Source organism: Cyprinodon variegatus, unplaced genomic scaffold, assembly GCF_000732505.1.
Source record: "Cyprinodon variegatus isolate N-32 unplaced genomic scaffold, C_variegatus-1.0 Scaffold61, whole genome shotgun sequence".
In the NCBI taxonomy this organism is placed as follows: Eukaryota; Metazoa; Chordata; class Actinopteri; order Cyprinodontiformes; family Cyprinodontidae; genus Cyprinodon; species Cyprinodon variegatus.
The window spans coordinates 1,264,710-1,288,123 of record NW_015150514.1 but is presented as its reverse complement, the minus strand read 5'-3'; the positions used below and the strand labels follow the sequence as shown (position 1 = coordinate 1,288,123).

Here is a 23,414-nt window from a genome sequence, read left to right as displayed (position 1 = left end):
ACATCAGCTGGTTGGTCAGTAACTCACACAGGGTTGAAAGCCTAAGCACAGATTCACATGTTTGCTTTGTATCTTTAAACATATTCCAAAAAAATAAAAGTAAAAACAATTTACTGGACTTTGTTTCCAAGTTTGAAGACGTTTCGCTTCCCATCCAGGAAGATTTTTCAGTTCAAAATGTCAGAAATAGAGTTGAGTTTTGTTTTGAAAACATGCAATAGATGTACGATACATCTACACCTTATGGAAAAGGACATTCTTTTTCTGGACCAGAAGGTTCACATTTTGGAAAAAGAAAATAGTTGGTTTGAGAGGGGCTTAAAGGAAGTCATCTATGAAAAAAAAAACAACCTTAAACAGAGGGGGTGGATTTCAGCTATAAACAACCTACAATGCAGCACTTAAGTTAATCCCTTCCTGCTATCATCGCAGCCCCAGCCCCTTTACAGCAGAGGGGCGCCCATTCAGCCAGGCCAATAATTCCCTTTAATGACCAACCTTTCAGAAACCTAGATGGGTATGGGGAATTGCAGGTTCACAAAAGAAGCCAAATGACCCCCATCCCAAGGGTATTAGCATGTTTAAAAAAAAAAAAACAATGCCTTGTTGGGCTATTGTATAAGACCTCGAACTAAACGCTATTCCTGACATTTTGAATTGAGAAAGCTTCCTGGATGTGAAGTGAAATATCTTAAAACTTGGAAACAAAGTCCAGTAGATTGTTTTAATTTACTTTTTTTGGAATGACTATGACCTGAATGACTGAGAATCTTCACCAGCATATCTTTAAACATAGAAGTGATCTGACATTCTCTACTTTCTTAGGTCTAGTGAAGACGCAGGCAGCAGCATTCTGATCCACATTTTAGGCAGACCTGTGAGGACACAGCTGCAACCAGGCTGGGCTTCTTGTAAGCGCTCAGAGTTAGCATTCCAATCCTGAACCTCCACCTGAAAGGTGGTAATGCCCAGAAAGCGTGGAAATCTATGTTGTCCTCCTGATATGTGGTAAAGACTTTGGATAAACTTCCTGTCTTGTTAAAGTTATGCTAAGGGGTTTAAAGATTATAAACTAAAGACCTCGCTATCAGGAAATTACAGAGCTGAATGACTGAGATTAAAGAACTATTTCAGTTAAAGACTTTACAGTCTGTCACAGACTGATTCTTTAGTTTCTCTTCCTGTGTGATCCCCACCTGTGCACCATGACATCATCAAAGACAGGTGCTGGGCTTCATAACTGTTGGGCAATCATGAGTCTGACAGGTTCCCTTAGATCTAGATCATCAACCAACACCATGATTGATTTCATAACTAAGGACATAATCCTTAAATTCCGTAGTTATCCTAAGAAGGTTAAGCCAGAGATCAGCACGAACTAAATTCATCTTTAAAGGGTTTCTCAGGTCTGAACCTCAATACTGTGGACCAACCGGGTTCTGTGCTTTTTACGTCACCAGCCTGTAGCTGGACATGAGCGCCTCAGAAGGGTCCAAAGTCTGATCTGATTAGATTGGAGCAGCAGTGGATGTTTCTCCTGCTGGTGTAAACATGATTTCCATGCAGGACAGGAGGAGGGTGGATGATAATGATGATGAAGGAGGAGAAGGAGGCACAGCTCATGGTGATGTGTTCTTAGGACAGGATGGTTTGGGTGCAAGGTTTTGCTGTATTATATGCAGATGCCTGCTATAATACCTCTGCTTTGCTTTTGGCCTGTCTACTTCATTATGAATAGGGAGGAGGAATTTGGTTTCAGGAACTTCTCGGAGGTGATCTAAGAGCAGACAGATCTTGTCCTGCCTGTTTTACTGGTACGGTACTGTGCAAAAGTTTTCGCTCCAAAGTTCAGATTGGATAAACGGCATGTGGCTCCTTTACTTCAACCAGGTACTGATGAATACTTAAGCAAATATGTAGCAGATGATGCTGTTTCCCTGTTTCCATACAAACTCCCTTTGTTTTAGCTTATTTTTTTAATTTGAATGTGATAATCAAATATTGTCATTATAAAAGGGAAAGATTTGTTTCCACATAACGATTGTTTTAATTAGGGAAAAAAGCTGTTTAAAGTCCCACCCTCTGAGACCTTCATGTGCAATTTTAGGGACCAACTCCCATAAAGCATTGGTGAAAACCAGCAAGGACTCCTTAATCCACCATCCAGGTGTCACCTCACATTGTCTTTTTATGGAGCAGAGGAGGCGTCTCTCATGACTTCATATTCTCTTTAAATACGTTGGTTTGGACGGATTCTTCTTCTAAATAAGGTAATTATCATTTAGTTCAACTCAATTCAGGTTATTTACATAGCTCCAATTCACAACATGTCATCTGAAGGCACTTTACAGAGACAATTCAACCAGATCATCCAGTCAGATGGTTAAAAGTTTTCTATGAAAGGAAAACCAGTTGATTATATTAACCCATCAACTCTTTAGCAATCCCTCACACCGAGCATTCTTGTAGCGACATTTGAGAGGAAAAACTCCCTTTTAACAGGATCAAACCTCCAGCAGAACCAGAACCAGTGTAAGCGGCCATCTGCCGACTAGGGTTCAAGGAGACAGAAACTATCATAATCTGGCCTGATAGCTTCACCTTAATTGTTAATTTCACTCACCTGCCAAGTTCTGCCCGGTTCCTAATTTTTACGCATCTTTTCCATCTATGTCTGTACTTTATATTCGGTTCAGCCCAAGCGATTGGGGCCAGATCATTATTTGTTTTCCATTTGTCTGTTTGGTAGTTTTAGTTTATTCCATGGTTCATGTCCTAGTTCCTGGCAGCCAGTGGATTGAGAGGGTTTTTTTTGTTTGTCCTGTCCTCTGATTGTGTCCTGGTCCAAGTTCAGTTTTATCCCTGTAAACCTGGCTCCTAGGAGGAGACCAGTTTAAAGTTTCCTGCAGAAATTCTGGTACAACGTCTTGTCTCTGTTCTCTCAACCACTGAGCCTGTCCGTCTGCATCGGAGCCTGCCTGTCTGCATCTGTGCGTGTCTGTGTGGGCACGCTTCTACACCCGTCTGACTCTAGACTCTCAACCTGCCTGAACGCTCTGTGGGTCCCTCGAGTCCTGGATCCTTCTGTTCCTGTTTGGGTCGAAACTTCGGATCAGCTGTGGACTCTTGGGTTCCTGGACTGTTCCGGCCTACTCTGTTTTTCCCCGTCCTGGATCGGCCTCCTGTATGTTCTATGGGGCTGCGGCATCTGACACTTTTGGAAGAGCAAGCCAGCCGGCTGGATTTAATCTCTTTAGAAGAGCATGGACTGAACTGTCAAACCAGGTAAGTGACTCAGTCTGATAATCATCTCTTGTTAGATGATCGTGGTCACTAACCTGTGTTTTTCCCTACAGAAAGTGACACCTATTGGGCGGTGCCCTGCTCCCCTTTCCCTGCAGTCGCTGCAGGTCCACAGATCCACAGCAGCCCATTTCAGTTCTGTTATGTTCGGTTTTGTTTTAAAAAACATTATAAACTTTCCTACTGACTCTCTCACCTTGAATACGGGGTCCATCTGTCCTGGTTTCGTGACAGAAGCAGATATACATAAAGAAGCAGAGAAATCAAAGGCAACTGTCAACCAGCTCCAAAGGTGTCTAGGAAAGACACAGCCAAGCAGATGAGCTCAGAGTGACTTTTATCTACTTGGTTTATCATAATTTTTATCTAGTGAGACTTCCTTCACAATCCAAAATATTCTTAGGGTGAGAAAATGACCAAACCAGAATTGTTTGAGGGTGCCAATACTTTTGGCAGCACAGTAGAAACGAATGAGGACCAAAGTTTTGGGGAACACCTATAAGCTGTGCATTGTTCCAAACTTTTCCACAGCACCGTACGTCCAGAGAAAGTTCCCCTATCTGCTGAATGCCAGGATCTCTGAGGTGTGGGGAGTTGTGATTTTCTCCCGTCCCCTAAAAGACCAGAGGCAATAACACCGTGCACTCTCTGAGATGAGGAAAGCTTTTAGCTGAGTCTCACCTTCGCATGCAGTCCAGAGCGCGGACGAAGAAGTCCTTGCTGAGCTGGTGTTCATCCCTCAGGAGGGAGCACTGCTCTAACGTGACAGACATGGATGTTCGGTCTTTGGCACTTTTACAGCTGGTGAACCGGATTCCATTCAACCTTCGGCAAATCTGGAAACAGGTGAGTCATTGCATCAGGCATCATTTACCGTAAGCAAAAAAAAAGCTCTTTGTGAGAGAAGGTGGACTAATCCTTTGCTGCTGGGTGTATTTGGTAATGAGCAGTAAATAGCAGTATACAGACCCAGAACGCCTCTTTTTATCAGTCTGAGCTCCCCTTAAACACCAGCGCTAACTAATCTAACAGCTGTTATTAGCTCTGACCTGAAAGCTGCAGGTCTAGCCCCCCCCATCCATCTGCTGCTGAGCCCTGTCAGTCAGCTGACTGAAAATAAACCACTCTATTTTATTCCTCCTTGAGCATTCTGGATAAAAAATCTGAGAGCCATAATAGCTGAAAAGGGATGATCAATCATTCTTATTATGGTACGGATGCTGTTTGGATCAAACTCTACTATCTAGATCTGTGTTTAATATGCTGCACACTCATTTTCAGTCAGCATTTATTATTGTTTTAGACTGATTTTAACTCAGAAACAACTAAAACGCAAGATTGTTAAGATTACTTTTTTAATATTTTGTTTATCTTGATCACTGTGGGTCTTGTAACAAAACGGATCATGTAAACACTGATGGTGACAACCTCCACTAAAAGGGAAATCACTCTTGTAGTGTGCTGTGTCTAAGCACATTGATGGAAAGTTGAGTGGAAGGAAAACGTTGAGATCCAGGTCTTACCTACTGAATGGAAACACTGTACTGCATATATTTTTAGAGACTTTCTTGTTCATTAATGTTTATACATTGGAAAGTCTCAGTCTAAGAAGCAGCAGCAAAAATCAACACTTTACTTTTTAAAATCAAATGATTTTTGTTTTTAATTGTTTTTATACATCCTTTGTTTTACTGAAGGGGGTTTGAATCAGATGCTGGGTTCAATTTATTCTTAATCTCCTCAACAAATGTCCGACTACAACGAGCAATAGTTTTTAGTGATTTAAAAACAAACAGAAAAGCACCAATAAAAGCTCCATAAAGTGTTAATACTGAGGAATGAAAGCTAAGCATTCAACAATGGCCGCAACATGGTGGACACTACATCAGGATACATTAAATTTTTAAGTTAAACATTCAGCCGATTTTTATCATCACCTTTGCTCCACTCACTTTCAAGCAAATTTGTTCAAAAGCTCTGACACCATGAGATGGAGCAGAGATAAGGAGCAAATACGTGCAGTGGAGCATTGACAGCAGGCTGCAGCTTGTGCAACTTCATACAACATGACTTTAATCAGGACAAACCCAACCGTCTTCCAGCACCAAACAGAGCCGCCATAGGTCAGAATCCAAACAGTGTCATCTTCCACAGCCATCAATCTTTCTATTGACTTTGGCTGTGGGCCTAAATTAAAGCATACATCAACTGTAGCATGACAGCGTTTCTACTTTAGCAAAAATCAAACTCCCATAACCTTTCAAATGGTAGAGAGACAGAAAGAGAAGGTTTGTTAATAACTGAACTCACAGTCCCAGCGATCCAGAGTATTTCCACATTCTTCCTCTTCTTTGTGACTACATTCTGGCCCAGCGTTTCAAGTAATTCCTTAATGTCAGCGTGTGTCTGAAAACACGGTAGACCTGTTTGGAGCAAAACAAAAACAGGCTGAAGCAGTGAAGGCCTGAGAGCAGTGAAATCAGGCCCATTAAAACCCTAAATCTGATTCAGGCTCCAATTTTCTGACCCGTTCCACTTCCAGACACTTCTGGCCCAGTTATGTTTTTCGTAAAGCGTAATTACTTTGTCTTTAAATTATACAGTAACCTCAGAACGGGAAAATTACATTTTCTAGATGTCATTATAAATGATCATGCGGGATCATCTGAAGCCAATATTCTGGGACTCTCTGATTGGACAACCATTCACAGCCCCACTTGATGGGTTAATTTAGCTACATTTTACAAGATTTATTGTTTCCTGACCTCAGCATCTGTTTTACTGCAGCAGATTAATGTGGGACATCCAGTGAGTCTGAAGATGTCTACATTTCTAAAGCCCTTAGCTTAATAGATGCTTCAATACATAAAGACTTACATTCTAGTGGCAGCTTTTCTCTTAAAGTTTTATAATAGGCCTCGAGAACCTCAAAGTTCTTCTGGTTTATTCTTTCTTGAAGAGAGATATCGCCAAACCTGTGAACAGATATAAGTAGTTAGAGAACATATTCTTCTGCTTTAACCAATGATTTCAACTTTTTAGATGCAGAGGCTAGTGGGAGACAATGTCTAACTAGCAGCTGCAAAGAGTCTGATAGACTTGGGTGGAAATTGCTCTGCAGAGAATGGAGTTACAGCTAACTGGAGTAGCAGCAGGTCCAGAGGATCTTTGTTACACTAAAGGGGATCCAGTCTGACTGACTGACAGACTGCTCTGCTGATTGATCCGAATTATAACCTGCCATGAAAACAAACAGGTGACCAACTGAAGGTAAAGTAGTGTGAGATTCATTCAAACCTTTAAAATTGTTTTCTCTGAGTGTCAAACTAATATTTTTGATTGCTCACGGGGCTCAGCATGTTAACTTAATTAAGATTTCAAATATTATGGTCAAAATGTTTAGCCACACAGTTCTACTGTTCTCTGGGAAAAGGCTTTGCAGCATTCAATGCAGGTCCAGCAGATTCCAAAACATCATCTTTCCCACCGCCATCAGACCGCTGAATGTTGAAAAAAACTAAATCATATCACAGACCCTGCATCAAACTGAACATATCAATGTGTTTTTTTACACCATGTTTTTTCTCCCACAATGTTTACATTGATCACTGCTGCACTTTAAGAAAATGGAAATGTTATGAGAGCTGACAATAAGTCAAAGTCCTCACTTGGGGGAAGAAGGACATGATAGGACGAGGGACAAGAGTCAGCATCTCCCTCCTTGGACATCTTATGCAAAACATTACCTATTGTCAATCACGTGCAATATTCGTCTCTCACTGTGCAATAACACATGCCACCTACTGTGTAGCTGTGTAATTTTTTATTTATTAGGTCAGTACATCTCTGCAGTACAAGTGCAATGACCCAAGTCAATTACTGTGTAGTCTTCCCTTAGCTCTCTACTGTGCAGACATTTTTTTAAATATATATCTAAAGGAAACATATTCCAGGACATCACAATTTTTATCTTGAATGGCATCTTGCTTTAATTCTTTGTACTCTATATAAGTTACTGGAACCAGAATTTCCCTGAGGAAGTAATCCCAAGGGACAAATAAAGTTTAGAATAAATCTAAGTTTAGAGTTCCGTGAAAGTTAAAAAAACAATCCACTGGACTTGGTTTCCAAGATTTGAAGACGTTTCGCTTCCCCTCCAGGAAGCTTTCTCAATTCAAATGTCTGGATCCGCAGATCCAGACATTTGAGAGGGGAGTGAAGGAAGCCATCTATGTTAAGAGAGAAAAAAACAACTTTAAACAGAAGTGGTGGACTCAGAGTCCAGCTTCTAAAACCTACAATTCAGTTATAGAGATGATCCCTTCCAGATATCACCACACCCCCCACCCCATCACAGAGGAACAAAGTACCTCCTCTCTTCAGCCGGTGAACAATACCTCCTTAACGACCGACCTTCAGAATCATAGACAGGTTTCAGATATTACAGGCTAACAATGGAACCAAACGACCCACTCGTCGGTTTGCATTTGCATGTTTCCAAGCAATACAAGGCGTTGTCTATATAAAGACCCAAACTCACTGCGGATCCAGACATTTGAATTGAGAAAGCTTCCTGGAGAGGTGGCGAAACGTCTTCAAATCTTGGAAACCAAGTCCAGTGGATATTTTTTAAACTTTTATGGAATGACTATGACCTGGATGACTGAGAATCAGCATAAGTTTAGAGTTTTTCAGAGAGATTGCAGAGAATGCGTCGAACAACTCAAGCTTTTCTTAGCCCCGCCCATTCCCCCACCGATTGGCCAAAGGAACGCTACATCAAGTTAGCCTAGTTCATTAGAAACATGAGGAAATGTTACCTTCTGCACAGCATAATTGAGCCTGAACGACAGACAGCATCCTGTCTGAAAGGCCCTCAGAGGGACCAGAGGTGAAGATGGGGTTCAGAGGTCATCATTAGAAAGTCTAGACAATTCAAGATGAGGTTGAAGCTTCTAATACTTAGTTAATGCCTGATTGTCCACAAAGGATGCGTTCCTGTGGAATATTGTCTTTTTTTGTAGCAAATCATCAACTTATTTGTAAAAAGGCAGCTTATGTGACAGAAGTTGCTTCATATTGAGTCTTGCATTATTCTTTAACAAGCTGTCAGGGTGATCCTCAAAGGAAAACATAAGTCTCAGCTCTGTAGGCTAGATACTGACAGCTCTTAACTTTTCCCCTAAAATATTACAGCAGCTTAAAATAGTGAGATGGAAAAAATGAGGAGACAGATCATTAAAGCATTGGTAGAGTCAAACCAAACATCTAATCAGTTGAGATCTTCTAGAACAATGTTTGTTTCAAGGAGGTGCTGCAGTACCTCTCAGCTATGGTCTGCTGCTCATTGATGCCCACATTGAACAGCACTGGGAACACTCGCAGAGGCTTGCCCCCCTTGATCTCTTCTGGCAAGGACTGGAAAATCACTTGTGGTAATGGCACTTCGACAGTGAAGTGGTCTCTGGATTCAATAGAAAAGAGCAAAGAGGTCATTAGAAGACATTCAATATGTTCTGCACTTCTGTTGGATAAAAAACCCTTCGGGAAGTTGTAAATGTGACACCTGAGAAAAGTTTGGACATGCTCAGAGAGAAACTGAAGGAGTTTGAGAGATGAAGACAGCAGAGGAAGGGCGTAAAACTGCCCTCAGCACTCTAAGATTCAGCCAAAATTCCTGGAATTGGAAGACTTACATATGAAATCTCTCAGGTGGATTACTGCTTTACTTTAACTCTATTGTAAACAACTGCTGAGAGGTTTCTTTTCCAGATTCAGAACAAAAGCAGACTTTTAGGGCACAAATAGATTATCTATTAAATAGTTCATTGTTGTTGATTATTCTGATTATCTGAACATGTGAAGATTTCAGTTCACGAAAACCTAAAAAAAAATTATGTGAACTGGTTCAATGGAACAATTAGCTCCTGGTGACAAATTTTGGAAATAAAGTATTTGCTTGGATTGCAGAGAAGCAATCTTTTCTGTGTATTTTTTTCCAGCTCATTACACTCTCTGCATTTAATCCATCACCTTGGAGAGCAGTGGGCTGCCATTTGCGGCGCCTGGTGGGGAGCAGTGTGGGGTTCAGGGTCTTTGCGAGGGAACCCAGAATGCCGGAGTATGTCGGAGTGGGTTTTTAAACTCACAACCTCAGGATTCCAAGCTCTATACACTAACCACTAGGCCACCACTCCCCTATTTTTATTTTTTATATATTGCGGGTTATTCCATCTTTGGGAACGGGGGGAGGGTCTCACCGTCGGCCACAAACTGAAGGCTGCAGCTCACCAAGGTCCTCGGCTTTGGCCTCTGTGATCCTGAATACGACCTTCTGCAGGTCAGAGATTCCAACCTCCATGTCTTCCAGCATCCCGATCTCCTCACCTTAAACAGGAAGACAAAACACCGACTTTATCACTGACTCTAGTTTTCCGCTTTTATTCTACTGTTTATATTTCAATAGGAAGGAACTGAATGACACGGAGAGGGGCATTGTGCCAAAACCAACAACTGAATGATTCACTGACTTATTTTTAACGTGGTGCAACTTGCCACCGCCTTATCACTCACCAGCTGATTTAATCACTAAACATCTCTTTCGAGGGTTAATTTTCTGCAAATATTCAGAGTAGGCTTAGTGCCAGCTGCTGGCTTTGACTCACTGTAGGTACTTAGGAGGCTCTCAAACTGAGCCACCAGGCCAACCAGGTGGAGCTGCCTCAGGAAGTCTTTGTCCTGCAAGCCGGCATACAGCTTCATCACAAAGCCACACGCCAATGCAGCCAGCTGTGGGTGTGAAACAACAAGTTCAAGTTCTACTTTGACCTTTCTGGGTCAAACACAATGACATGTTGACATAAAAACACTGAACCTGATCACTCAGTTCTATCTATAGTACTGCTGCTGCCACCTACTGCCTGACTGAAGACAACGTCTCTCCTCTGCTGCAGATGGAAGCCTTGGGGTATGCTGCACACTGCCTCCTGCAGGAGGACGAATGTCATTGCTCTCTTTGCTTTCTCCACCACGTTCATCACACACTCCTTCAATCTGCTCACTGGAGGACTCAGCTGCTCTCGCCAGTCACCTGCTGAGAGAAATGGAATGGCATGAACCTTAGTTCCACAACAGGACTATGAATAAGGAGAAAATGGAAAAAAAAAAACATAATTTAATAGAAGGAGATATTTGGAAATGGCTGCAAGGTGGTGCAGTTTGTAGCACTGCTGCCTTGCATCAAGAAGGTTCCGGGTTTGATTCCCAGCCTGGGGAGGTTGGGAGTTTGCATGTTGTCCTGTGCTATAGGGATTTTTCTCTGAGTACTTCAGCTTCCTCTCACAGTTAAAAAAAATAACCGTTAGGTTCATTGGCATTGCTAAAATGTCCTTAGGTGTTAGAATGTGTGTGTGCATATCGGTTATATGTATTTGTTTGTTTCTGTGTTGCCCCCCGACAGACTGGCGACCCAGCCTCTTGCCCATAGACTGCCGGAGATAGACACCTGCCCCACCATGAACCTGATGGAATAAGCAGAAGATGGATGGATGGAAATGCGTGGTGGGCATTTCAAGCAGTGAAGTATGAAACATTCAAAAAGTGTAAAGGCTATAAAGAAATTACTTTGTTAAAGCAATGTTTGTCAGGTTCCCCTTGATGTTAAAATAATGCTTAAATGGTCCAATGCCACCTTTAACATCAAAGTCAAGGACCCTTTCTAGGCTCAGTTTCCTCAAATTCAATTTACCTGCAGCATTTTCATTTTCTAAAAACATCCCACTAACAGGCCATAAACATAGTTTCTAAACTTTGAAGGGGTTTGAAGCATTGTGGAAACCCTCTGTTTAATTACACCATACATGAGAGGTTTCTGCACCTCTATGAGCAGTTTCAGTCTTACTCTGAGGAAGAAACCACAATCTCAGTGGTTCTAATATCTCACACAGTTCAGTCGACTGGATGAACAGCGTGGGGGAGGAAGCTAAGAGATCCTGTAGGATACTTTCATAGGAAAACCCTAGAGTAACCAGTAAGTAAGTAAGGGTTTATTTATATGGCATCTTTCACAGATATTTGGGTTACAAAGTGCTTCACAAACATGCAGAAATAAAATATGGAACAGTCTAAAACAAAATAAAATAATCATAGTAAAACAGCTGACACACTGGAGTTGTTAAAAAGCTTTGCAAAAGAGATTTTGAGCTTGCTCTTGATAGCATCCACAGAAACCAAACAAAGCTAACCTGAAATGGAGCTAAGTAAACTTAACCCTGTAATGCCATATGTATCATATTTGATACATACGGTTTCTGAAATGTTTCGCGTCTGACACCTGTTAAATGAGGAAGTTATGTCCCCTAAAAAAGCCGTTGCGCCTCAGGGGCATCCTCACGGTTCTATTCCTGGGAGCAAGTTATTTACTACTCTTAACTCAAACTGGGTAATAACATGTAAAAAGGACTATAAAACAGAAGTAAAAAAGTAACAGAGTTCATTCCAGGTCAGGTCGTTACAGGACAGAGAAAATTGCTTGGAGTTTGCACAGCTGTGGGCTCAAAAATCACGTCCGCGAGCGTCCGGCAAAGATTGAGCCCCGAACAAGGTCATCTTCTGCTTCTTATAGCTCATGAGTCTATGTGTTGCACCAGGTGGATGCTTAGCTGTCCGTATCAGAAACTGACACGCCATCCATGTGAAGGCTGTCCTGATTAGATGACCTCCGTACACACAGTGACATCCACAACGTGAAGGAAGGCCTTCTGCTCTGTCTAATCCGGCTAGCAAAGTAACAATGCACATGATGTATAAAGCATAAACCTAACACACCTTTTGCATAGTTTAATGGTAAAAACTTTGCACAAAATCCTATTGTACACAATCAGATATACCTGATAACAGAGGGCAGAAGACTACACAAAAAATAATCACTTATCGCATAGTAATAAATTATATCAAAAATGTATTTCTGTTTTTTCTTTTTACATATTTTGTTAAAAGGCCAAATTAGGACTTAAAAAAAAAAGTAATTTTCTGTTTTGTTTTATTCTTGGATCGGGCTTTAAAGGGTTAAAAACCAGTTGATCCCGAAGTGACACGGGTAACCAGGTAGAAATACTGCAGGTAGGATTGTAAAAAACATATGAGCAGGATGCAGCCTCAGCAGACAGTAAACATGTAGCTGTAAAAGTAAAGAAATCCAAAAACAGAACAAGGAGTTTATGGTTTAACTTGTTATTAGGTTTGATGAGGCAAAAAAAAGACTTTCTGGACATGATTAATGGTCAGGATCCCCCATAAGATCCCTCACTGGGTGTCACAGTGTTTGGTTGGATAGAAAGCTGCAGTGCCAGTTCAACCTTGCTGAAGGGAAAGGCTTTACCAATACTATTATTCCTTCCTTTGAAGTGCAGAACACATGCTGATCCGGTATACTTCTAAAAGATAGAACACTGCACCTCAGGAGCAGGGCGCCGCCGTTTTATGATCAATGTCACCAGCAGTTAATTTAAATCATGTTAAATTAGCTGACCTAAGGTTTAGGTTGTAATTTTCTGATTTTAGGATCAGGGTTAGTTCTCCGAATTAGAGTATAAATAAATTAAAACTCTAAAGTTTAAGGAATTAAAAACAAAATTTGCTGAAATAACAACAAAAAGGAAAAAAAAGACATATAAATGAATCCCATCGAATTTGTCATATTTGGCATATTTCAAAAGAATTTATTCCAGAAGAGTGAAAACCCAACAAATCAACACCCTGTCCAAACTGCACAAACATTTTGAAAAACTGACATCAGCATTTTACAACAGCATCTTAACAACTTTAATAAACTGACAAAACAAAAGAGGAACGTGGAAATGAATGATCGCAGCCTCTGATAATGAGAAACTCACCTTATACCAGCTGTTCACCAAGTATATAATATTTATAATGTAAGGTTTCTGGAAGATCTTAATAAATGCTTAAATGTAAAAAAATGTAGTTACACTTAATAAGAACGGCATATGTTGTGTAAAATCTGGAAGCGAAAGAAAATCATTTGAATAATGAAAAGAACCGTAGCAGCTAAGCTAGTTTGTTGTGAATAAAACCAAGAACAAAAAGCTCATTTCAGAAAGGCTGTTTGTGTAAAAGCCAACCTTATATTTCTGTAGGTAGCAGAAAGGCTGCATTCGCATCACAAAACTGAATCAGCTGTTTCAGTGAAGACAAAGCATTGGCTCTGTCTCACAAGGAGATTAACATGTCCATTTCACTGGTTTTTGGAACAGATAGCTTCCAAAAACTGAGAAGTCAAAGAAAAGTCTTTAAAATGCAGATCACTGCAGAAGTCTTCTTGATACGTGGCTATAATACTGCGCAAAAGTTAAAAAGCTCTTAAAAGAAGAAGGGAAAGTGTCAGAGCAAAAAAGGAATTCAGGTTAAAAGGCAGGGAATGAGAAGAAAAAAGAGATAAGGCAGACGTCCATTATATTTCAACTGAGTCAAGAGGAAGAGTCGTCTATTGGTCAATGTTTTCTCTGGGATATTTCAAACACAAACTGAAAATGACCAGTAGAAATCTATAAAGTTCTGAAAACTTGTAACGGTCTTGGTTCTGTTATGTTTTACTTTGCTCCATGTTTTCTAGTTTTATTGGTTTAATTCCTATTTTGTTGTATTTTCTGGATATATTTGAGACCTCTTGTGTTGGTCTCCCTTTCCCTAGCTCCTTCCTTTGCTGCTCTCTGCTAGTTAGTCCTCTCTTCGTTCACTCTACCTTAAATACTCTCCTTGTGCAGTTCTTCAGTGCTGGTTCCTCGTCTTACTGTGTCATATCTTGTCTTACTTCATCTTACCCTGGCTCTTTGTGATTGTTTTCCCTTGATATCTCCATGGTTCTGGTTGTTTACATTTTTAAGTTTAATTTTTTGGATTCCTGCCTCTGTTACCTGTGTTTATGAATTAAAAAAACTGAAGAACTCACCCCTGCCACTCAGTCTCTGCATTTGGGTCCAAAACCACAACCAAACTTTGACAAAACTAAGTTAAAAACAAATGCAAGCCATATCTAAGACTTCTTGATAATTTCTCTATGATTTGATTTCCTCAGAAAAAAGTTTAACCTTTTAAACTTAAGAGACCTTATTGCTGAAGGGTACAATTGTCATGATTTTGGCACTGATGGCTGGCTTGATTGCTCATTTAATTCACCTGTCTAGCTCTGCCCTGTTTCTCTTCACTGCTAATCTGATCCACCTGCTCCTGCTTCTATTTAAACTCTTTGGTCCCAGCCATATGAGCCAGATTATTCTTGAGCCTTTTGGTGAGAGTTTTTCTAGTGAAACTTATAGTGTTCTGATTGTCTGATGCTGACCTAGTTTGTATTTGGACTTTTGAGCCTGCCTGCCCCCATCTGATCTGTTTGCCTGACCCGTCTTCAGACATCTGCCGGATTCTTCTTGTGGACTGAACTTGGACCTGCCTACTGATTTTGACCTAAATTATCCTGCCTTCCTTTGTCTGTTTGGATCTGACTTCCTGTCAGTTCTGCAGCCTTCAAGGCTTCAGCGTCTGAAACTCTCTAGGAGCCTTCGCTGCATCTTGTCACCCGCCCGGCTGGAATCATCATCGTTATCTGGGCATGGACTGAACTGTCAAACCAGGTTAGTGACTCACACGTCCTATTATCGTGGTTCTCTAGGATAGACGCTCCTGCCTTAGACGAACTAGCCACAAATACAACAGATATAAAAGTTATTCCACTGTCTCTCTTGCCTGAATTCTGGATCCCTCTGTTCTGAGTCATTACAGCAATAGAAGCTAAATACAGAATCAGTGAGAATTTTCCAAAAACGGTCCCAATGAAGCCAATCAACCACTGGAATAAATTCAAACCTCTGGCTTCGACTGCTCTAAGAAATGTAATCCAACTAAAAGAAACTTTATTCTGCTTTTCTGTTCGATGACAAAAACATTTCAGATTCAAATTCTGAAGGTCAGAAATTCAGCAACAAAAGAAAAATTCCAAAAGAAAAATCCACTGAACACATAATAAAAAAAGGAAAATCATGAACTGAATTATCTCTAAAATAGAGGAGAGAGTACCTCTCTGGGATAAGATCATTCATAATAGAGATTAGCTGGAGGTACGAACTGTCCTGATTCACTAATCTGAAATTAATAAGGTGCATTTGAAAATGAAAGAGAGTTATATACCATCTGTAAACATCCAATTTAAAAGTCCCCAAATACTTTCAACCCTCAGAGAAGCAATGTTTTATTCCGGCTGTAATGAGTAATGTATTAGGGAACCAGCAGGGGGCAGTGTTGGATCAGAACACTCTACTCTGGTCAACACAGAAGATTTACAGCATGTGGAGACAATCAAAAAAATCCTGTTTCATCTCATTGGAGAAATGCTGCCAACAGACTGAGGGAAGAATAGGATGAAGAGGAGGAGGACCCCACCTGTCCATCACCTGCACACAGATACACCTGCCTCCCCCATCCCCACTCATTTATTTATAGATCAGCGCTTCTATGTTTTTTTTTTCTATGTCTGCTTCTGTCTCCCCCAACCCTAGCCAGCCTCAGCAGAAGGCAGCTCACACTAAGCCTGCTTCTGGTTCTGCTGGAGGTTTCTTCCTGTTAAAGGACTGTGGCTGCATGCATGCTCGGTGTGAGGGATGCTGAAGAGTCAATATCTCCACATGTTGATCCACAGGAGAGAATCCTGCAAAGTGACTGGATGCAATCAGCTGGCTTTCCTTAGAAACTTTGAGAGGAAATGATGTGAATTACAGCATAGAAATAAATATAGATTTTTGTATTTCATGTTATATGTTGGGTAAATCTGTAAATGTTTGCAAACTTGATGCTTTTATTTATTTCTAAATAATACTTTTTTTTCTATAAATGGTTAAGGACCAATGAGTTCTGACCAGATCCTGGTGCCTACCAGCTTCATGTTCTCTCTAGCAAAAACTAAACTACTGTTAAATGAAATCGGGCCCATTTCCTTTGGTGCAAACCAGAAAAAGACGACTTCAAGAGGAAAGCACGTCAGAATCCATCAAAAGGAGGCCAGGACTGCTGCTGAGGCTGAGAAGTTGGGTCAACCACTAGCACAGCTCCTTAGTTCTGCAGTACTGTAAGCTTTCATGACACAGACTAAAAAAACATCTTTCTGGTTTAAGAAGACATAAATAAAACTTAAAATAGAATTTTTCTGTTAGGATCCTGAGAATGTGGGTCGATGTGCGGAGCCTTTGGAGCCACCTGGCTCTGAGGGTCTTACAGCAGGCAAACAGATAGCCATGCTGCACCCACCGCCATCTTTGGGTCAGACACAGAAATAAACCAATCTACAGCAGCAGCAATATGAGAGTTTGAATATGAGAAGATGAAATCTCTTTAAAAAAGCTGTGTTTGCTTATTAGATACTTTTAATTGATTAGTAATCTTTAGTTTTATATAAAAAAAAAAAACTTTTTGATTCATTTATTTCCAGAAATGTTATTTTCACTGCTTAGCTGCTGCTCATTTATTGTCTGAAAGCTGTGCAAAACCAAATTTGGTTTTGTATACACTATGTTGTCGACCTTCACAGTTTTTGGGAAATAATTGTTACTGAGTCCATTTGTTTGAACAACTACTATGTAATTTCCTTGTATAGATCAGAATCCTGGTTTTAAGCTTTACACAGATAACAGATTGTTTTATTGTTACTAAATAAGCTGCATGGCACATATTTTTTTTTAACAGAAATAGATTGATTGTGTTCTCTTAGGTTGAAAAGCTTCATCCAAGCAAACAGAAGATTTCCTATGAGTCTCTGCTGAGTCGTAACTTGAACTTCTCCACCAACCTGCTAAAATGGCCAAACAAAATAAAACCAACTGCAGACGGATTCCAGGTGGAAATATGCTTTAAGCAAACGTTTGGACAGAAAAGTGGAATGTGCACAATCATGGCTTCCTAATGCAAAGGATCACTTCATGACTTTTATGTTAGAAGAAAACGGAGTCCTGTGTTCTAGGAGGATCCATGTTGGTGGTACTGGAGCAGAAATGAATGGTTTTCTACAGTCTCTTTCCTCCTACCAACAGAGGGGTCCAGTCGCAGCGTGGCTTTAAATAATTGGGTAGGGTGCCTGTTCGTTAGGTCTCTGAGCTACGGCAACTTTAATCCTGAGCTGATCTCCTTCTGCGGATCAACCAACCATCTCTCTATGTACATACATGTATGCTGGACCTCTGCAGGCAAAGTCTCTTCATCTCCAACATGAGGAGGAGCTACAAGCTTAAACATACAGACTGGCTGTGAAGATGATGGTGATTTTTAACCTTCTGACACTAAGGAACGGTAAATATTTGAGTCAAGGATCTCACCTGGGTTGTGTGAGGTTATGACGTCGGCCAGTTGCTGCTCGGCTCCAGCTTCCTGTTTACTGTTGCCTCCTTCTAGGAGTTTATCCACGACGGCGATCACACAGTTAAGACATTTAGCCACGTTGGCCCACACTCTGTCCTGAGGAAGAGGAGATCACAACCACAAACCAGGTCAGACCACGGCGAAGGAAAAACAGCAATAAACAAAACATGTCTTTGTGTTGAAAAGATGAGATGGGTTCTATTCAAAGCAGTTGTCTTTTTGTTCTGGGTTTCAGTTTATTCCTGATGAACTGAAGCTTCAGTCTGAGTTTGTTTGCAGATGAGCTCTGCCTGATTCTACAAGTTCTTCATTTAAAAACAAATTTAGGTTGTTTAAACGGCAAGAAATAATTGAATGACGCGTCTGCAGTCGGTGTGACAGAAGACAAACAAAGAGGCGTCCACGCTCATTGAGAAGCTGGCCTGGTTTCAGCGATGAGGATGAAACATAATAATCCTCCTCAGACAGATTTTCTCTGCCAAATGTTCAAAAATCATTTCTGCTAAAATGAGACAAAATGTCTGTAGTTTCATATCATTTTGCAGGGAATGGTCTGAAGTGATGACATCAGCTCCTTTCTCCACCGAATCATCTTTCTTAACTCAGAACCAGGATTTAAATCAATGGAACCGGATCAGCATCGGTTCCCTACAGTTAAAAAATTAATGTGGCAAAAATAACCCTTTGATAAATCTTATAGTTTATGAGATTTATCAATGGTTTTAAAACACCTTAACCTGTTTTTTTAGTTTATCTTTTATCCTGTAATGATGATATTCTATTAAGTATCCGGAATGTTGATCAGGAGAATTTCAAAGATCGAAGGACATCCTGGCTGCTTGAAAGTAGATACATATCCTGACCAATCACACTGACTTATACGAGTCATATACTTGTATATACCGTCAACGCTCTACGGTCTAAAACAGAGCGCACTGATCGCACTGTGGGAGGCCGGCCCATAATGCAGCAATGCTTTGCTGTAACCGAGTTGTCCAGACTGCAGCTGCAAAGCAGCCGATTTATAGTTGCCCTTTATTGTGTCTTTTTTGTGTGTCACATCTGTAATTATTTGATAGGTTTTAAGCTGTACCTGCTGACCCTGTTAGTCCCGCCTTTCAATTCCACCTCATTCCAGACTGATATGTTGAGAGCACAATGTAAGTCAGTCTGGCTGGCCATGCAAACTTTGAGGCAAAATGAAGGTCTTTTCATAGCATGTTAAATAAATCTGATAAAAATAAAAGTGTGGAATGACTGAGGTCCTTTTCAAAGGCAGGAAGCTCAACCTTTCCAGACAAGTTTTAAAAACACAGAGAGCTGCTCCAGTCTTCCTGTTTCTGTTTCTGTCTGGAGGACAGACTGAAAAACACACTGTGAACCCGAATGTCAAGATGAGTAGTTAAAACTTATTATTTTTAATTTGTGCTAACTCAAATGGGCTGAGTTAGTTTAACATTGTTAGGATTATTTTTATAATTCATGTATGTGCTTGTTAAACCCTAATATGACCTTCCTGTTAAGCAAGCAGTTTGTCTAATTAGGATATCTCTTCAATCAGGATAAAAAGTTATCGTCTTCATTATGATTGTAACAAAGATTTTGGAATGAAATGGGAGCTTACAGACAGATTGGACTATTCCTAACAGAGAGCTCTGTCACTCTGCATTCAGCTTGTCCTTGATCTAAGAACACTGTGTAATATTTTGATATGACTGGAGCCCATGCAGTCTCTTCATGAACAAACGTGTATGATGTAATGATGTGAGATGTGGCAGAATGGAAATGCATAAAATGCTTCTTTAACTGGTTGTCTGGGTGAACTTTCTAAAGAAGCGAGCCCAGTGATAAGCACTCCCACCTGTGCCATTTCTCTGGTCTGAATACTATTACAACTTCTGTCAAAATCTGTTGTCATGTCTAAAAGTTATTTAATACATATCAACGATAAATTTTTATTTAAAGTGTTTGTTCAGATTAACCTCTTCTCAGGAAATAATTGGGGAGAGAAAGCTTGACGATGTAAACACAGCTTCCCTTTAAAACATATTCTTGCGGTTTAAGTAAATTAAACTCAAAGCTTTCGAATAATAAAGACTTATTTGTGTATTAATTAAACATAATCTCAATAGATTACTAAAGAACAACTTAAGTATAACAAGGTAGCCTGGTCTGGATGAACCAATCACAGTGCAGGAGGTGGGACTTTAAAATGCGTGACTCTCAGCACCAGAATTACCCATAATGCAGCAGCACGTTTCTGATAGCATGAAAAAAAGCTGGAGCAATGTTGGAATGAAAATTAAGAACGTGAAAGACAATACACCTTATAGCCATTTTTTAGGCAAAACTAGGAGAAATCTTTTACTGGAGAGTTTCTGAAACAGAATCACATCCATAGATATCTGATTCTAACCTGATGAAACTGTCCCGACTTTGAAATTGAGGTCTAGGAGCTCTTTACCACACCGATGCCCGTCCATACATCCACCCTGTGGCCACATGCATAATCTCACCAGTAACCTGATGCTGCTACATTACCATCAGGATATCAACTAAACATCCAAGTTATTTGCTTGTTTATGTAATAATATCTGAATGTGAAGGTTTTTTGAAAATGCAACCATTTTAATTCATAAATCAGAAGTTTGAATAGTTAGAGTGAAACTTTTCAAGTTTGCATCATGACTTATTTTAAACTGAAATCTAGATGGAGTAGTAAAATGTAATCAAAATGTGTTTTCTGATAACTTCTGAATCTAAGTTTATTATCTTAGAAAAGCTTTTGTAACTGACTGCCTCAAAAATATTTGAGTTACAGTTCTGGTGGCTTTTGTTCATTTGGATATTTTAGTTAGTGCTGTGAGTGGGAGGGCTCTGTTTGAGTCCATAGAAGGTACACCTGGCCTTTTGCCTTTACATGCATACAGTCCCTGTTGGAGAAAATTGGCCGATGGTGATGTGAACTTTCTTTGTTTCATCCTTACTTCACCCAGAACAGTTTCTTAAATTCATTTTCTTTTCCAGAATGAAACCACTAACAAGTCTATCTATGTCATTAGTTACGTGTCATACTATTGGGTTTCCTTTGCAGTAGAAAGTCTTCCTAAATCCTGAAGTATACCTACCCACTCCTCCTCATCGTACTCTTTATGGTGCGGTATGGAGTCTTGGTGCTTTAGTGACCCGCCATCCTCTCCTCCCACATTGTTACCCACCACGGGGCTTTCTGTGGCAGGCGTGGTTGGACTGTGACCCGGAAGTCCTTGGACTGGACTGTGACTGTGGTCCCCCCCCTGGCCCAATACCGGGGTTTGCCTCTGGCTCCTGGAGACGTACCCTGGCCGGGCTGCGTGCAGCGCTAAAAGGGCGCTCTTCACCAACTCGTCCTTGAGGGTGTGAACAAAATGCTCCGTCTGCAGCAAAAGGAGAAGAAGGGAGTTACAAAGGGACAAACAGCCCAGGCTGAACAAAAAATGATAATAAAAGTGTTGAATAAAACAATGCAGACAGAGGGAAGCAGCTGTCAGGAGCTGAAGTGGAGTTGCTCCAAGGGAGAGCAGAGATCTATTCACTGAAAAAAACAGGAAGTTGAACTCAGTCATTCAGTCAGTCACCTCACCTCTGCAGGAGAGCTGGCGAAAAACCAAACAAGAAAAGAAAAGTCTAAACTGTCTACTACTACTTCTTACTACTTCTTGGCCTTTTTGGTGTATATATTGGTTTTTTTAGGTTGCGTCCTGTAGGATGACTGACTGGTTATGAAAATGCAGAATAAGAAGATCATCAACCAGCACTACCTGCCCTAAACAACTTTATTAGTTTAATCTTTTTCCATAAAGTTTGTATCAATCCCCTTTTCCAGTTTTTAAAAAGCAACAGTTTAGACCAGATTGAGTCTGTTGCCATCAATAAAAATATGCGTTTAAATTTAAATGAAACAAACTGTATTTCTGCAAAAGAGAGTCGACCATTAGATAATCGCTCAAATGGAAACCACAGTTATATTTCAATGTGTCTCCCTTTAAACTTCTAGCATTGGTCTGATTCAAGTTCCTCAGTGTAGGTCAGCCATGTTGCAACTAGAGACGGCTCAAACGGTCTGAAGGAAAACACAAATGAGTGAAAATGAAATTTGGAAACAGGCCCAGAAGATGATGTAAAAACTAAAACCTTAAGCAGATATTTGAGATTTAAAGAAAAATGAAATCTTAGTTTGTAATTCTAGTATTATTAACTTATCTATAGTGAGTTAAAGCAAAATCCCATATTTAAAGTTGAGCAGAAGGTCGAAGCACAGTTGATTCACTGTAAATGAAGGAGGTACTTGGTAAAAGTAGCATCCAAATGAAGTGCTTCAGAATCGAGTCCAATGCTCCAGGAAGTGCAGATACTGTGCTTCATGTAGAAGTTAAAAGAGATGAAGTTTTTTTTTTTTTTTTAGCCACACTAAGCAAAAAAATACTCTTTTGTGTAATTCATCAGTAGCACCTCTGAAGGAGCTAAAACGTGAAAATCCCTAAAGATAAAGAGATGCTTGTCTCAATTTTGAATCTGCTGATGTGATCTGTAATAAGCAGGGGCTGAGTCTGAAATCTGAGAGCGCGTCAGTGGGCTCTGACCAGGCAAAAACACGCTGGGTTTGATCTAAGAAAGAGGAAACAAAAATCCATTCACCTTCAGTGATTTTCCCCTGAAGGGGAGAACATTTGGGCTCTTAAAAATAGGACTTTCCGGGTTCTGTAGGAGTAACTTTGGTTTAGAAACAGGAGGAGGATGAAAGAGTGAAGCTGGTTTGATCTCAGCAGCTTCTAGGATGCTTTCCTCTCACATATGCAGATGGATTTAGATCTGAACCAATGAGATTTTCTTTTTAAACTAACGAACCCGGAACATGATGATGTTCCAAGGACACATTTGAAGGAAGAAAGGGTTTGCTGCATTAGTCCGTTCACTGATTCTCACATTGGACATCATCATCATCATCATCTATAGAACTTTGCTTTTTTTTTCATATCCAGAGCTAATCAGAAAGTTGCATGGTTTTGGGTGGAGGAAAGTTTATTTTATCAGAGATGCACCTCACAACAAAGAACAATTTATTCATTCATGGTGATTATTCAGATCTTATACCAGTTTTATTCCCTGCTTCTCCCCTCTAACAACACTGAGGCATGGTATAAAATGCTGGTGAAGATTCTCAGTCGTCCAGGTCATAGTCATTCCAAAAAAGTTAAAAAACAGTCCACTGGACTTTGTTTTCAAATTTGAAGATGTTTCGCTTCCCATCCAGGAAGCTTTCTCAATTCAAAATGTCAGAAATAGCATTGAGTTTGAAGCTTTATACAGAAGCCCAAAAAAGCCTTGTTTTTGTTTAGTAAACAGGCAAATTGAAACGGATGAACGGGTCCACCCCTTTGGAATGGGGGTTGTTTTGCTTCTTATGTTAGTCTGCAATGCCCCATACCCATACAAAATGGCTTCCTCAGCGCTAGGTTTACCTTTCGTGTCAAGTGATGCAAGGTTTTTTTCATGGATGCACCATCAGGATTGTGGGAATCAGGCACTAATATCAGTATTTGCTGAACACAGCATCAAATCCATGTGTTTAAAGCTACAGTGTGTAATAATTACAGGGATATACAGTCAGAAATGTAATATATTATACATAACTATGTTATTTATCATCATCTACG

The 23,414-nt window shown here is 40.3% G+C and overlaps 1 protein-coding gene across 4 annotated transcripts in view; it reads right to left on the bottom strand.

Annotated features, from left to right (window-relative positions):
* Positions 1-23,414, bottom strand: part of inpp4b (inositol polyphosphate-4-phosphatase type II B) — a 244,589-nt gene that overhangs the window by 9,758 nt on the left and 211,417 nt on the right. For 3 of the 4 annotated variants that reach the window (XM_015371659.1, XM_015371654.1, XM_015371656.1), the window contains 9 exons: positions 20,847-21,134; positions 17,676-17,814; positions 10,221-10,393; positions 9,969-10,092; positions 9,564-9,690; positions 8,627-8,767; positions 6,181-6,278; positions 5,614-5,726; positions 3,985-4,139 (listed from right to left, as the gene is read on the bottom strand). In XM_015371659.1, coding sequence (XP_015227145.1) covers positions 3,985-4,139; positions 5,614-5,726; positions 6,181-6,278; positions 8,627-8,767; positions 9,564-9,690; positions 9,969-10,092; positions 10,221-10,393; positions 17,676-17,814; positions 20,847-21,134 — 1,358 coding nt within the window. Of the gene's footprint in view, positions 1-3,984; positions 4,140-5,613; positions 5,727-6,180; positions 6,279-8,626; positions 8,768-9,563; positions 9,691-9,968; positions 10,093-10,220; positions 10,397-17,675; positions 17,815-20,846; positions 21,135-23,414 lie in introns of all 4 variants that reach the window. The other variant, XM_015371655.1, reaches the window with a different exon arrangement.